This window comes from Pleurodeles waltl, chromosome 3_1 (assembly GCF_031143425.1).
Source record: "Pleurodeles waltl isolate 20211129_DDA chromosome 3_1, aPleWal1.hap1.20221129, whole genome shotgun sequence".
Taxonomy (NCBI): domain Eukaryota; kingdom Metazoa; phylum Chordata; class Amphibia; order Caudata; family Salamandridae; genus Pleurodeles; species Pleurodeles waltl.
Window position 1 is genome coordinate 613,711,178 of NC_090440.1, and position 17,349 is coordinate 613,728,526.

The following is a 17,349-nucleotide window of genomic DNA, read 5'->3' on the forward strand; positions in this document are numbered from 1 at the left end:
TGTACACTCTCTTACTTGTCGAATTCTATTTATTAATTAAAATAAAACTGTTGCTCCCTTCGTCCTCATGCTGTGTTACTTTGGGCTAAATTTCAAATTAAAACAACCCACCGCAAAAACAAAACAACATTCCATCTGCTCTGTGAAATACAGCGTACAATTTAAAGTTCTATGTAATATGCCTGAAGGTACTACTAGCTTGGGACCAGTACATCGACAAACCTGGACCATGCTGACAATAACCATCAGCATCATCATCACCATAAGCATAATATTGTGCTTACCCTACTGTCTGACCATCAAGACTTAAGAGGATAAAGCATGGAGCCAACCCTTCTGGGTGCAAGTCCCTTACTTTCAGTGATTGCGGCCTGACAGGCCAGCCAAGCTATCTTATCTTCTGAATGTGTCAACAAACTCTCTCACTCACACAAGTCTTTTACCAACAAAGATCACATGGACTGTAGTTAATTAGTGACATATACCAGCAAGAAATCACCTCACCTACCCCATTCTCATTATACAAATTTGTGGCCTGACCCACACCATTTACCATCTCCAATTGTGCCTCAGAACTGTACTCATGCCAGATAACATAATTTACTTCACAAAACTGTACATATTAATCCAACTAATATTACCTTCAAAGAGCTTTAAAATGGTGGCAAGATAGTTGTGTTCCATGGTGTACTGGGACTTTGAGAATGTGTGGTGCATTACCCACTGTGACCAACTTCCTTGGCTGGTTGCTCTTGCCCATAATCTCCCAGTGGGCGGGGACACCAGTGGTTCATCCACTGGCACATAGCAATCCTTCCCTCTCGCCTTTAGAGTCAGCATGCAGCAGCACTTGTGGAATGAATCAAATATCCACACTTATCTGCCTGCTGACTCAGTTACAAACTGCAGAGGCTTTGTGCCACCTGGCTGTGACAGAGGAGGTTCAGACTAAAAGAAGCATCTACTTGCCTTTATTTATGGTCTCTGTCAGTTCACTTCCTTCATACCTGCACTGCTAGACAGGAAATACTTCAGAATCGGTTGGGGACATTATTTCAATTGACCAAGCCAAGGTGGTGGAACATTCATTACATACCACATTCATCCTCCCGAAACAAGAAGGCATATGCCTCCACTCACTGAGGTGTTATCTTTTTTAACCATATAAAAGGTGACAAGGCTCAATGGTAGATTAGGAGCATTTTTTGTCACATTTATTGCCACAGGCTCTTGATTTTTGTCCTACTATTTTTTCAGGATTGTTTGAGATTTTTTCTGGACTTCTTGAATTCTGCAAGTCCTACAGAACATCTGTTATAATAGTTTAGCATTTAGGTCTCTAGCATCTCTTCAGCCTCTCAGCTATTCAGTAACTGCCTTCAGGAGTGTTTATATCTCCTTTGGGCTTTTTTCCCTGTAGTTATTTGCTAGAAATACGTGCTCAGCGGAATACTGACTGCGATACATAGGCAGTGTCGTAGCAACAGGAAAGAGTCACCTTTACTTCTGGCATCCTTGGTAGAGTAGGAAGGAGAGTGAGCTGTGCCCAACCCTTGAAAAATGTTTGGTGCCTTGTAAAATGCAAACACAAACTGTGATAAAGGCTTTGTGTTTACATTGGGGCATGCTATTGGCTGTCCTGTACAAAGATGCATATTCGCTACAAACACAGCGATCCTGGTATGTGACCACTCTAACTATATGCTTGTGAAATGTGAAAAATATAGTTAGGTCCTTCGACCTATTATTTTATGCCCTATGTTTCTTTCATATCATCGCATTGCTCCATCTTCAGGCACATATGATGCAAGAATGGAACAAAGTGAGGGTTCCGTGAGAAGCCATTTGGAGGGCTGAAAAGCAGATAGGCCAAGCTAGCAGAAACTTTAATTCCTGTTAGGTGTAGTAGAAATAAAAACTCTGTTTCTGATTTGGAATTTGGCAGATGGGATAGTCCGTCACAATGTGATGTGTTTCCATTCCACTGTATTACAAGTGCCATAGGCTATAATGCACTTGTACTTTTGAACTTGAGGAACAAACCTACTAAAACGGAGCCAATTGTGTTCAGACTTTTCTGACTGTAACAACCGCATGCTTTCTGTGTGATACAGATTTGGATTTATTTGAGCGCGCTTCCTAAATTACAAATTTCACATTGTAAGAATGTACCTGTGTGAGATTGAAAGTTGGCATACCATGCCAGCTCTGCACTCATTGTTTGGTTTCTATAAATTATACTGCTACCTAACAAAGCCAGCGCAGGCCTGGAAAAGTGATTGGGAGTCAGTATGAGTTGAGTGTAAGATTTGATGCACAATCTCCATAGCTATAACATTTGTTATATTTAGATCGTCGGTGACGATTTATTAGTTTAGCAATATTTGGAAAGAATGATGGATAATGGGCACTTTACCTTCACTTGGGTCTGTATTGCCAGCCACAACTTACACCTGTTAGTAACAAGACACATAACTTGAGCAAGGTACTCTCTATATAGAAGGTAAGATGTACACTAACTCTGCTTACATCCAATTTGGCCCTGCTCCCAGGTTAAAATGAAGCACTTTCAGGGGATAGTCCTGTGAAACTGCAGCACGATTTGTGCAGGGTGTGAATAAGCTGACATGATTTGTAGTCGGAAAACATTTTTAGATAATTTGCCATAGGCATCTGTTCCCAATTCTCAGTATGGGTTTCAGTATATGAAGCTCTCAGCCATATTCAAGGAAAGTGATGTTTTGGCCCCATGTTCTTAATAGTTGTGGCTTCTTTCTAATTATTTTCTATTTTATTCAATGCTTGTCCTTTAGCTTAAAAAGGAGCAGGATTATGACAGTGCTGTACAGACAATGTGCATGCTAGAAAAAAAGTACAGCATTCACATGGTCCTTACCTGGTACAGGGTCCATTAGGTTCATAGATCTGACATCTTCAATTAAATCCTGCAGGGAATTTAGAAACAGGTATAACTATCAAGCAGCAGTTGTGTTGCTTTACAAGTCAAATATATATATGTAACATAGATGCAGGTATTTGGGAGCATATAACAGAGGGATTTAAAAATAAACTTAATAAACTTAATTTCTCTAACTTTCAAAGAAGTCATGGAAGTTTTAAGTCGGATAAATCTATAATAAAGTCATTTTAGCTTCAACAGTTGTGAGTCTCCCACCTAAAATGAGTTTGTCAGTGTGTTTGATTTAAGTGAGTAGGCTCCTATGTCCAGTGCTTTAAATGGAAAAATATAAGTGCAGGTACTCTGTAATAGCGTACCTGCTTGTTTCTGAGAAGTGCCGGTACTCTCCAATTAAAAGTATTACGTTTTTCTTGAGATATGTCGGTACTCTCCCTCTCAAAATAAAAAAATGCCGGTACTCAGTACCGGAGAGTACCGGCCCATTTAAAGCACTGCCTATGTCTGGAGCAGGTCTTGGAAACACCATGCTAGGGCAACAAGCGCTTCTGGTTTTAAATCTAAGACTCACAGTCATAAATATGGTATTTGCATGAACATTTTCTAAAAAGACTATACTTTGCAAGTTTAGTCTAGAGAATTATTGAATTGCACACCCTGGGAATTCCTCTTGCTAACCGGATACTTCTGGCATCTTTGCTTGTTCAAGTTAGTCACTTTTTCTGAGCTCGGAATCTTTCAGCTAGACAGGGCAGCAGGCTGTAGCTGAAGAGGGCTTCACAAGACAGGATACCTTCTCCACAAGGTCCGCCTGAATTGGATTTGCTGTAGTGGGAGACATCTGAATTTTCAGCCCAGCGGCAATGCATCACTGGGTAGATCAGCTTGTCAGCCTGCTCTTAGTCCTCCAGAAGTCTTGAAGTTGAAAACGCTTCTACGTCCCAGGTTTTCAGGGGTTGTAGGAGAAGTTCCGACACAAACACCGTGGGTTCCAGGAATTCACTTGGGCAGAGTACAGTAGCAGGGTCCAGGGCAGGTCCAGTTGGTACTGATCAGTTGGCCAGTTACAGGAAAGGCTTCTTGTACATTGTTGTGTCCCTGTAAGTTGAACAGGAGGTCAGTCTAATGTCCAGGGAGTCCAGGTCTTTGCCCTGCGTACAAAAGGAAGCAAGCCCAGTCCCTCAGATCTCGTCGCAGGTCACAGACAGCAGATCCAATCCTCTTTTGGTCTTCCTTAGGTTCAGAAAATGTTCTGAAGAGGATGCCACATTTATGCTTGGCATTCATCTGTGAGTGGGGTGACTCCTGGCTTCTCCCTAATCAGTGGGGTAAACTTCCCAGAGGCCACTTTTGCAGCAATACCTTTCTGCCTTACTGCCAAAAATCCCATAGTGCCCATCACCTCTAAAATCTAAAATGGTAAAACCCTTCTATCCTTGTGCAGAGCCTGTGTGCCCACCCAGAGTCATGACCAGGGTAAAGAACAGCCCCTCCACTGTGATCACTCCAAACCAGTTCTAGCGGTAGCTCCCCCCACTTGGGTTGGTGCCTGTCTGACTGGGAGGAGAAGGGAAAGGCCTTGTCCTGGTGCCATCTGACATCTTCTTGTGACAGGGGAGTTCCTATTAAAGTAAACTAATTGCCTGGGCAGAGCCCACATGGTCATCCTGCCAGAGGAACAAAAAAACCTCCCCACAATCAGGCCTTTGTCTCTTCTTAGACAGCAGTTTTCACACCTCATTCAGGGCTATTCAACAGCTGGGTGGCAGTTGGAAGGCTTATCTACAGTCCTTAGCAGTTTCAGGCATAGAAAAGATAACTTTCTAAAAGTTACTTTTGCCTAATATTTGTCAAAAATCTGACCACCATTACAATTGGCTTTTGATAAACATTAAAAAGAGTTGTTGAATAATGCTTCTATGTGGTCACTACACTGAGATAGCAGAAGTAATAATCAGTATTACTTCCCAGTGTTTCTCTCTGAGTCCGCTAGCCTTCCTACAGTGAAAGTAACTTGTGGGTGTTAGTCAGGGCAAGCTACCATTACATTTCTATATGACCTACTTTTACATACTATTCGCCCTGTCTTCTGAGATACAAGGCCTGCTTAGGGGCAACTTATTATTATTTAAAAGAAAATTTTAACTTGTCACAGGGTCTACTTTAAAAGGTTGAATTGCAGGTTTTTACACTGCTCTGGTTAGGATAAAATAATAGGCCTGAAGCACTGTTTTCACTACCAATGTAGTGGATAGTACAATAGGTGCTGCAGTCCACTTGATGCATTTACTTCCAGGCCCTGGATACATGTTGTACCATATAACTGGGACTTGTAGTCAAGTTAAATATGTAAAACAGGAGTAGGCCAATTCAACAATTTTAAAACCGGGAGAACAGGCACTTTACTACTGGTTAGCAGACGTAAAGTGCACAGAGGTCTACAGCCAGCAAAAACAGGGCAAAAATCTTGGGGTGTTATGTTGATTTGTATAGTGCACTAATCACCTAAGAGGGTATTCAGGCACTTGGGCAAGGTGTGTAGGTATGTGGTCCTAAGGTACTTCTATGAAAAGCAAGGTCTTCAGCTTTAAACAGAACTTGAGAAGTGAGAAGGAGGCTGTGATATGTTGAGGGAGGTTGATTCATGTCTTAGGTGCGATGTAGGAGAATGAGCTGCCTCCAGTTTTGCTTTTGTGGATTCTGGGAGTGTGAGAGAGTGAGGCAGCGCAGAGGTGTTTGGTGGGTTGGTGAAAATGTATGCAGCTCTTCAGGTATTCTGGTTCTGTGTTGTGTAGGGCTTTGTATGTGAGCATGAGAAGTTTGAATTGGCAGCACTTGGGAATGGGGAGCCAGTGAAGCTTCCTTAGGTGTGCTGTGATGTGAGTGCGGTGTTGGAGGTTGAGTAGGTGTCTTGTGGCTGTGTTCTGGATGGTCAGGAGTCTGTGTAGGAGTTGTTTGGAGATTTTGGTGTAGAGAGTTGCCACAGTTCAGCCTGCTGGTGATAGGTGCTTGCGTGATGGTTCATCAGGTGTTCTCAGGCAACCATCTGAAGATCTTTTGCAGTATGCATCGGAGGTGGAAGCAGAAGGTGCACAGTGCGTTGACTTGAGCAGTCATGTTGGGCTTGTCATCTAGGATGAGCCTTAGATTTCTTGCATGGTTTGTGGGTGTGAGTATTAGTGCTAGCTACGATGGCCATCAGGTGGAATCCCATGGGGAGGTCTTGTTGCCGAAGATTAGTACTTCTGTCTTGTCGGAGTTGAGCCTCAAGCAGTTGGTTTGCATCCAGTCTGCTACTATGGTTATGCAGTTGGTGGAGTTGGATCTGGTGGCGTTTGCCTTGTCCATCAGGGAGAGGATGAATTTGGTGTCATTGGTGTAGGCGATGGTGATGTCTTGTGATCGGATGATGCTGGCAAGTGGTGTGATGTATATGTTGAAAAGAGTGACCTGAGTGTTAATACCTATGACATATCAGTTTCTTGGTCTTTGATGCGAAGGGTTGTGGCCTGAACCTTTGGGTTATTCCAGTGAGGAAAGAATTGATCCATTTGAGATCCTTGTATGTTAATCTTATGGAGTCTCTTGATGTGGGTGTTATGGTAAACAGTGTCGAAGGTCGCAGAGGGGAGCCGCTGTCTCTTCTTGGTAAAGGATGTTTGGAATGTCATTGGTGGCCACAATCAGTGCTGTTTTAGTGCTGTGGTTCTTTCTGAATCCTAATTGCATGTTTTCAAGGTGGGTTGTAAGTTGCTTTTTGATGGCCTTCTCAATCACTTTGGCTGGACAGAGGAGCAGGGAGTTTGGTCAGAAGTTGCTCAGTTGATTCGGGTTGACTGTGTGCTTCTTGAGTATGGCATTGATTTCTGCAAGTATCCATTTATGAAAGTGGCAATGGCAGACGTAATGGAGGTGTTGAGGGTGTGGGTCAGGGTGGTGCTGATTGGGGATGTTCCCAGGATGTGGATGTGGTGGGGGCATGGGTCCGTTGGAGGCCATGAGTGGATGGTCCTCATGACTGACACTGTTGTTTCTGGTGAGGGTTGTCCAGTCGGTCAGGTGGCCATCTTGGTTGGCTGTGGGAAGATTAGCCATGAGTTCTCAGGGGTTGGGTTGGTGTGTGAAGTTGCTGTGGATGTTTGCGGTTTTGTTGTGGAAGAAGTAGGATAGGTTGTTGCAGAGGTGTTGGGAGACTGCAATGTAAATGACAGTGACTAAGAGCAAGGTAAAATCCTTTATGATTGAGAAGACCTCCTTGCACCTGTAGAAGCTTTCTTCAATGTAGCCCACTAGTACTTTTTCTTGGTGTCTCTAATTTACTATTGATAGCGTCTGAGTGCAGTTTTGTAGTTAGTTCTGTTGGTGGTGTCGTGGCTGGCTCTACATTGCCTTGCAGATGTTTACAGTGTCATTTGGTGTCTTTAAGGTCTTTTGTGTACCAGCTAGCCTGCTTGTTTGATCTACTATGCCTGCTGGGTTTGATACGTGTGAGGGAGTCCTTGTAGTTCTTGATCCAGTTGTTGAAGTTGTTGAAATCTTGTTGAGGTTGTCTTTGGGGTAAGGTTGATCAGTGCTGAGGTGCTGAGCCAGTCTGCTTCTGTGATTTTGCCCCAGCTGCAGTTTGGAGTGCCGAACCTGGTAGGGATTTTGCCTTGAGGTATGTACATTTGTAAGAGGATGATGAAGTGACCAGTCCATGTGAGCTGTGTGGTGGATTTGTGCTTGATGCTTTCGCTTGTTGTGCAGATGGGGTCCAATATGTGTTCTGCGGTTTGTATTGGTTGCATCTCACAAAAGATGATCATTTCCCACACTTCCCCTCTCACATCCAGCTTATTTGGTAAAAGTAAAAGCAATTGTTCTTTAAATATGGGAGGTTAAGGGCTGTTTATGACAAGTGAACTATTTTTATGTTTGAAGGAAGAGGATGTTTGTTTGGATAAATGTCTTATTTGTGACATTACATTTATGTGTGTCTTGGTCAACATAATCTACCAGACATTTGTGAAGTGTTGATATGACCCAGATTTTGCATAGAAGTTCTGTATTTGTATTGTTTTGTACTTGTTGAGATTTTATGGGCCTTTTCCCCCTCTTTTGTCAAGCCTTTTTTGGCTGTTTGGGATAGTTCGCACTTAGGCCCTCATAACTTTTTCTACACATAAGCTACCCCTGCCAAATATGTGTCCTTTTTTTCCAACATCATAGGGATTCTAAAGATCCCCAGAGTTTGTGGGTTAAAAAAGAAATGGGGAAAAGGGTTGCAGAAGAAAGCATGTGTTTTTTCCCGTTACAATGGCATCAACATAGGGTTTACTGTGCTAAAATCACCGTCTTCCCAGCTTTCAGGAACATGGCAGACTTGAATCAGAAAATCACATTTTTCAACTCAATTTTGGCATTTTACTGGGACATACCCCATTTTTACTATTTTTTGTGCTTTCATCCTCCTTCCAGCTAGTGATAGAAACGGGTGTGAAACCAATCTGGATGCTGGACATATGGTGAAATATAAAGAGTGAAAAACAGTTATCAAGGAAACCTTTGTATTTCCAAAATAGGCACTAGATAAGGTGTTGAAAAGCAGTGGTTATTTGCACATCTCTGACTTCCGGGATCCCCATACTAGCATGTGAATTGCAGGGCATTTCTCAAACAGACGTCTTTTTTACACACCGCCTTACATTTGGAAGGAAAAAATTGAGCGAAAGACCAGGAGCAATAACACTTGTTATTCTGTGTTCCCCCAAGTCTCCAGATACAAATGGTACCTTATTTGTGTGGGTAGGCCTAGTGCTCGTGACAGGAAACGCAACATGGACACATCACATTTTTACATTGAAATCTGATGTGTTTTTTGGAAAGTTCCTAGCTGTTGATTTTGACCTCTCGCTCAGCTGGCACCTAGGGAAACCTACCAAACCTGGGCATTTTTTAAAACTAGACACCTAAGGGAATCCAGGATGGGGTGACTGGTGCTCTCACCAGGTTCTGTTACTCAGAGTCCTTTGTAAGCCTTACATTTGAGTCAAAACACACTTTTTCCTCACATTTTGGTGATAGAAAGTTTTGGAATCTGAGATGAGCTACAAATTTCCTCCCACCCAGCATTCCCCCAAGTCTCCCGATAGAACGGGTACCTCACTTCTGTGGGAAGGCCTAGTGCCCGCGACAGGAAATGCCCCAAAACACAACATGGACACATCACATTTTCCCAGAGAGACCTGTTTTTTGCAAAGTGCCTAGCTGTGGATTTTGGCTTCTGGCTCAGCCGGCACCTAGGGAAACCTAGCAAACCTTTACATTTTTTAAAACTAGCTACCTAGGGGAATTTAGAATGGGGTTCTCACCAGTTCTGTTACCCAGAATCCTTTGCAAACCTCAAAATTTGGCAAAAACACACTTTTCCCTCATTTTTCAGTGATAGAAAGTTCTGGAATCTGAAAGGAACCACCAATTTCCTTCCACCCAGCATTCCCCCAAGGCTTCCGATAAAAATGGTACCTTACTTGTGTTGGTAGGACTAGTGCCCACAACAGGAATGTCCCCAAAACACTACAAGAACACATCAAAATTATCAATTACAAAACTACCTGTTTTTTGCGAGGGGCACCTGTGTTTTTGGCCCTGGTCTCAGCAACCATCCAGGGACACCTGCCAAACCTAGACATTTCTGAAAACTAGACACCCCAGGGAGTCCAGAAAGGTATGACTTGCTTGGATCCCCTAGAGTTTTCTTACCCAGAATCCTCAGCAAACCTCAAATTTAGCTAAAAACAATTAAATCACATTTTCCCCACATTTCTGTGTGGGATCACTGCACCAGCACAAATTTCCTAACACTCAATGTTCCCCTCAGTCTCCTGATAAAAATGATACCTCACTTGTGTAGGTGGACCAAGTGCCTGTGACAGGGAAGAGCCAAAAACAAATCAAAATTGAGGGGGAACCAAAGTGGGTCCAAAAGGGCAGTTTGAATAAAACAGTTTTTAGGCTGACAAGTGGGGCATAATATTCATCAGTATAGATGCAACAATGCGGGGTGGTAGGACTTTTGTGGATTCCTGCAGATTCCGGAAGGTTCCATCACAAAAAATGTGGGGAAAATGTGTGATTTCAATAAAAGTTGGAGGTTATGCAGGGCATTGTGGGTAAGAAAATGGTGTGGGGTGCATGTGAAGCACACCACCCTGGTCTCACCCAGATGTTTAGTTTTCAGATGTGACTAGGTCTCGTAGACTTTTCTACATGGCAGCATCCCAAAGGCCAAAAAGTGCAACCCTCACCATTCCAAGTGGGAGGATTTTGAGAGTTAGCCAAGCTCTCATGGCCCAAATAAATCAAAACCCCAAATAATCAAATGTTCTCTTGCCTGCCATTGTGATAAGATCTTTTAGTGTGCGGGGGGGAGAGCTGAAAGACTGTTACCTCCTTCAGTTGGGGTGGGGGCATAACCATGTCCATACTGGTTGGTAGCCACCACCCCACAATTTTTTTTTTTTTAATTCCTTGCCATCTAGTAGGCTCGGGGATAATTGCCCTATCTGCCCACCAGTGGGCATAACAACTTTTATTTGGGGTGGGGAAATGGCTATACCCACCACCCTCTTTTTAAAAAAAAATTCTTCCCTATTGTCTAATGGGTTTTCTGCCTCCCTTGGGGGCAGGTAGGCCTTACAAAAAACGGCCGATCCGCCCCCAAGGGGGGAATAAATGGTCAACAGTTATGTGCACCCATGGGGCGCGACCTTTGCCCAAAAGGCTGCCCCCCAAACAAAACACACACACACCAATCCCTGGTGCCTAAGTGGTTTCTGCCCTCCATTGGGGGAGGTGGGCTTAATAGAAAAAGTCCGATTTGCCCCTAAGGTGGGGCTGAAATTTCCTAAAATAAATTTGTCCCCCCTCACGGGAGCAAACCTTGCCTAAGGGGTCACTCCCCATCTGCAAAAAATAAAGAAAAACAAATCTCTGGTGCCTAATGGCTTCTAACCCCCTTGGGGGCAGATGGGCCTCATTAAAATAGGCCGATCTGCCCCCAAAGGGGGCAGAAGTGGCTTAAAAGAAATTTGCCTCCCAGAGGAGCGACCCCTTAGGCAAGGCATGGAGTGAAATTGTCATGTAAAAAAAATCCCTGGTGTCTAGTGGTTTCTGCCCCCCTTAGGGGCAGATTGGTCTAATAAAAATCGGCCGATCTCCCCCACAAGGGGCAGAAATGGCCTAAAATAAATTTGCCCCCCAGGGAGCGACCCTTGCCTACAGGGTCGCTCCCCACTTGCAAAAGAAAAAAACAAACAAAAAAAAGATCCCTGGTGCCTAACGATTTCTGTCCCCCTTGGGGGCAGATGGCCCTGATTAACATAGGCCAATCTGCCCCCAAGGGGGGCAAAAATGGCCTAATAAAAAAATTCCCCCCTTTGGGAGCAGCCCTTGTCCAAAGGACTGCTCCCCTCATGTGTTTACTAAATGTAAACACTAACCCCAGGTGTCTAGTGGCATTTCTGCAGCGCGATTGCTATGCGATCGTGCTGCAGGAATGCTCAGAGAGACATGAAAAGGAAAGGAAAAGAAAATCCTTTCCTTTCCTTTTCATGCTCCCTGACCTCCCCTGCCCCCATACTGAGGAGAAACGAATCAGTTTCTCCTCTAATCATGATGATGGAGGCACCCTCTGATGAGGTCAGCGAGCAGTCGAGCGCTGATGTCATCAGATGTCACTGGTGGGTGGGGGGATGAGGGTTGGAAAGGGAAGCAATTCCCCTTCCATCTCTGCTGAGCGGTGCAGCCGAGGATGTAACCGTTACATCCGCAGCACCCAAGGGGTTAATCACTCGATCTTAGTTTTTTCCAAGCAGCATTGGCAAATGGCAGTTAGACATTTTTAACATTATGTCTCAATTTTTGTTCAGAAGACAATTTTCCTTAGAGTTTGGGAATCTGCCTATCTTGCATTGGAGACAATACTGAAGTCATCATCAATAAACAAGGGAGCGAGAAAGAAGGTTTTTCTAAGACGAGCATAGTAACCTTAACTTGCATAATTGGTCCCTTAAAAACAGTGGCAATCACAGTTTCCCATTCTTAAACTAACCATCTGCCTTTGGGTTCTTTAGCTAATTCTACACTTTATAGTTTAGCAATATTTCTGTTGTCTTTGCATAAGTATAATTCAAAGTTACAAATGCAATACCAAGGTGGCCCTAAGAAAGTTAATGTTCTCTTTACGGAGGTGTGTTAACTGTAACATAGATGTTAGAGTGTTTTCTATCTCCAAATAAATCAAGCTTCTTGCTTGCTTTCAACTGTTTCATAATCCAAGAGTGATACCGCAGATTAAACATGCATTTTAAATAAAAATTATGAGAAAAATATATCATTCTCATGAACATAATATTTTTTGTCACAGAGCCAATTCATTTAAATGATTACACCTTCCTTCACCTACCTTACCCACTCTGGCCAGGAGGTGACAGCCTCTCACCGTGGCTGACTGTATATTTCTTTCCTGCTTAGCTTTTTGTGCCCCCCTGCTCTTACTTCAATAACCTAAAGAATGAATAGTTTGTTTGTCTGTGTCATTCTAAATTGATCTAATTGGTGTTTACCATCATTACATCTCCTTCATGCGTGTTTACCATCATTACATCTCCTTCATGCTTCTAGACTGCTTGGACTTCTCATCTGAACCTTGTAAGTCTTCAATAATTACAAAAGAACATTTTCTATCTACTTTAAACTCCTGAATCATTAAAGGTCTATTATTGCAACATGTAGCATTGGGTGACTAGGCCTGGCTGTTCAATTTACACTGCACATCCACATGGACAGAAGGCGAAGGGTATATTTTTACTGATTTACTTTATAACTCAGAAAAACATTTTTGGAACTCTATGTCAGCCCAATTCCTGACTGAAATACAATTATTTGCATGGAATGACAGCTTAGGCAAGAATAATTGGGAACAAAAGTGCTTTGTGGATGTATTCAACATATTAAACAATATAATAAATACAGTATAAGAAATAATTAAGTTAGAGGAAAATAAAAACTCCCCGGGATGATGCCTAAAAGATTACTTAATAAACATTAATGTTCTGCAAAACTTGGCTAATCTACTTAATACTGCTTAATAAAACAATTTTAGGTTCTTATCTAAGATATTATGTTACAAACTCTGTTATAAAACAACTATCAATAGACTGAAATGAAGGGGTGCAAATGTAATGCCACTAGAAGTATAATGCAACATTTTAGGGGTGCATATCAAAATAGCCTTGTCAGGGTTAGAGGTTTTTCAGAGCACCAGGGTTGATGGAAGCCAAGGTCATAACAATGAGGCATTTACATTTATATAGAACACAGAAAGATATTTCATCTAAAATGAACACATTCATAGACCTTAGATAAGGTCAGATAACATTTGCACAGGCTTTACTCGCTACCATAACACAGCAACTTTTACTACTAATAGCTTTTTCTGTTCTGTGTAATCCAGTATAGGTTTCCCATAAGCTGTTTCTCTTGAGCTCCTAATTGAGGTAGTTCTATGTAGAGAGTGGTGAACTAGTGCCAAATCCCATCCGAGGCCCGGTCAGTACAAACATTTACAGCTATTGCTTACATCAATAAGTTCTAAGAAGAGCTAAGGGTGTAACTAAAAGGTAAGATTATTGCATTTGTGCCTCCTAGTTAGGGGGATGGTAAGCAAATGAGTGGTTGCTGTATAAAGTAGTTCCAGGAGGGTTATAACATAGTCATGGATCTGTCACAACCATCAAAGTGGGGAACGCTAGTAGACAGCCCTTCTGTCTCCTAGGAGCCTAATAAACATGCACAGCAAATGAGAATCCAGTTCAGAAAGTTGTACTCAGGGGAAAAGGGATAGGAAGGGGAGAAACAATGGAGCACTGTAATGCAAATATTATAAAACACATGTAAACACATGTAAACACAGTGGTTCATAACAAGGTTGATACATTTTATATATTCACTTATGTCAATGACTGTCCTGGAAGCGATGGAGAACAGAGCTCCGGAATGTGCATGTCACAGGATATAGATTCCAGGGTGCCACTTGATCAGCATTTAAAAGGATGCATAAAGGCACAATAATGGTAGGTTCAGTCAGGGGGAGACTCTTGAATGGGAAAGGACGGAATGGCAAACCAACAAAGTGTAAGGTAAAACTGTCTGTGAATTAGGAGTGACAGTGAAAAAAACACCACCATTTTCAGTTGTCAGGGACAGAGGCCTTGACTGTCTTTTAAGCTACTCTGCCAGTCTCAACCCAAAAGAGGAAGTAAACCCAAGGCAAGCGTCACCTTGGAATGGTTTGTCTCAAGGTAGGTGACATCTTGGAATGGTTTGTCTCAATTCTCTAGAATAGTAGTGGTGACTATTCTGTTTTGGAAGAATTCTGCCTTTTCCCTACGGTTTACTTCTTTGCTTAGATTTTAGGTCTGAATAACTTTTTAAGTGAGTCCTGACAGGATCAGCCCTTCTGCACCTACGGAAATCTAAATGGCTAATATACAGTCTATTGTTAGGCTTTAAATCTCTCATGAATCTGGCCCTCCAGAATGTATTGTGAAAACCTGGACACTATATAGGGATGAAGAGATGAGTTCATGGGCTAGCTGACCATTACTAATGGTAATTGAGAATTCACAGCAACTCACTGATTTCAAGTGCACACGCATGACCCTTTAGCTAAATATGGTTTCAGTGTGGAAAGGTTAGAATTGTTTGGTATCTAGGCTTTTTCAAATATGTGTAATGATTGCATCTGAAAATACATAACTGTAAAGTGGATGTCCCTCAAGACTTCCATGACCGTCTCAACAAATGCAATCTAATTGAAACCTCAGCCAGTTACCTATTAATTTATCAGCCCTGCTCTGGCTAAGACAACAATAATCAAAAGGGAGTGGAAGCTTTGTAGTTATCAGCAGAACACAGCATAAGACCTAAGATGTCTCTTCTTTTATCAGCACTGAAGGCTATTACTAAGTGGAATGCTTTATCGAAATGGGTAATTCAAGGTCTATACCTGGGCTGGAAGTGTTCTTGTGAGGAGAGAATAGCAGTTCTGCTCATTATTCAGATCTTTCTGATCACCTCTGGTAAGTCTTCCAAAATGATCTGAAGAAGTAATTGAAACAGCAGATTAACTTGCAAATATTGTCTTTAGTATTTCAGGCAAACTCAGCGTTCCCCCCACATCTTTATTGGACAGATCTCTTTTATCACCATCAGGGCCAAGCTGAATCTTCATTCGCAAGATTTACCCTAATTTACCTCTCATCAACATGCGCACAGTTTACCCTCAGAACAATTTTCAATACACCTAGCACTGAAGGTGCTCAAGATCACTCCATCATCACTAGGCTTTACCCTCATCACTATACTGTACACTCATCATGTCCCATATCAGCATCGTACTGAACCTTTGGAATGTGTAGTTTGTTATTAGTGGTCTGTCAGGATGTGTGATTTGTCAGGGAGGTGTGGTATGTAAGTGCAGAGGGTCTTAACTGATCAGAAGGTATGGCAGGAACTATACTGTTGTCAGTAAGTGTGATCTAATCCGGAAGTGTGGTTTTTGCAAGTGGTGTCAACTAATGGTCTGTGGTGTGTGTCATAATCAGATGTTATGAGTTATGAGAACTCATAATTTGTTCAGGAGGTATGGTCTAATTGGAAGACAGTCCAGTCTGGTGGTTGTGCCTTTCAGTGAAGGTGTGGTGTAAGGATTTACTTTGGATCCGTGATCTGGAAGTTTTAGTTTATTCATATGGTTAGGTTCACCTGCCTGGCTGAAATTCTGCAAGGTAAGATTTAGGACTTTCAGTGTGCCACTGATTGACCTGCGCTCAAACACCTTCATATAGGGAATTATATTGTAAAGGCATAACTTGGCATGATGTAATGGCATTCTGTTGTCACTGTGTTCTGAGATTGTGCCGGTTCCACTCGAAGTATGGCTTTCTACACTGGATTCTCATTTACTACGCACTTTTATTAGGCTCCTGTGAGACAGAAGTGCTGTCTACTTGCATTCCCCACTTAGATAGTTGCGACATATTTATGACTATGCTTTAACCCTCTTGGACCTACTTTATACAGCAACCACTTCTTCGCTTACAATGCCCTTAACCAGGAGGCAAAGCAATGCAATAATCTTACTTTTTAGTTACACCCTTAGCTCTCCTTAGTCCTTATTGACGGAAGCAATATCTGGAAATCAGTAGGGAGAGGAACAAAATTTGTTTGGGAGCAGGAACAAAAGGACACATTTGCAATGCTTAATTCCCTAATCATAGAGGCTCCGACCTTGAAGCCTTACAAGAATGATTTACCCTCTGTAGTGACTGTAGGTGCCAGTGGTACAGAAATAGGGGTGGTACTCAGCCAGACAGTAGTAGGCAAAGAATATACCATTGCCTTTGCAACCAGATGCCTTTCAATGGCTGAAACAATGACAGCACCATGAATAGCAAGGCTTTGGCCTGTTGTGGGAGCATGTCATTTTGCAACGTACTTGTGGGGCAGAGAATTTGTGGTAGTTACTGACCACAAACCATTTGTGTGCTTATGGAATTACTAGGGGTTGAACAAAAACAGTCCTAAGCTTACCGGCCTACTTTCCAAATTGAATGGATTTAACTTCAAAATGAGACATATGGTGGGGGGCAAGAATTTCAGGGTGGATTTTCTTTCAAGGTGCCCATCATCTTCTCATAGTGAGGTAGTGTGCAAAGAAGAAATGGTGGTGGGATTGGTGGATGGTTTGACAGTGTCCAAGGATGTAATTTCGCGTCAGGACTGGAAGGATCTGGTGAGCATATGCAACTGTTAACTGATGCTAAAACAATACATCAGTAGTGGGTAGCTCAGAGAAGGGTTGATTGGCCAGTGAAACAAAGACATACTTCAAAGTTAAGGAGGAGCTAAGTAAAGAGGATGAAATGATTATGAGGGGGTCTATGTTGATTTCGCCAAACAGTTTAAGATGGAGATTAGTGGAATTGGCTCACAAAGGACATGTAGGTGTCACAGGTACAAGAAAAAGGTTACACGTATACTGCTGCTGGTCAGGCATGGATAATGATGTGGAAGAGATGGTCAAACATTGTGGAGAATGTTGTCAAGCAAACAAGTCCAGTTTCACCCATAATGTACCTTTATATCCTATATAGTACCCCGCTCATCTTTGGGAATAGATTTTATTGGGCCATGGGTGGAAAAAATAAAAGGAAGAGATATGTGTTGGTAGCAATTGATTATCAGTCTAAAAGGGTCTCATACAAATTTTTGAGGGAGCTCAATACGGAAGGTGTGATAGGTTTTTTAAAAGAATTGTTTCATAGAGAGAGAATCCCTGCATTTTTGGTAACTGACAATGGAGTGGCATTTTTTTTCCACCGGATGGT

At 42.4% G+C, this 17,349-nt stretch overlaps 1 protein-coding gene across 1 annotated transcript in view; it reads right to left on the reverse strand.

Annotated features, from left to right (window-relative positions):
* LOC138283521 (interferon regulatory factor 3-like) overlaps positions 1-17,349 on the reverse strand; it is a 165,428-nt gene that overhangs the window by 103,681 nt on the left and 44,398 nt on the right. Inside the window, exons 4-5 of the mRNA XM_069221460.1 lie at positions 14,967-15,058; positions 2,897-2,945 (exon numbers count right to left, since the gene is read on the reverse strand). Coding sequence (XP_069077561.1) covers positions 2,897-2,945; positions 14,967-15,058 — 141 coding nt within the window. The remainder of the gene's footprint in view (positions 1-2,896; positions 2,946-14,966; positions 15,059-17,349) is intronic.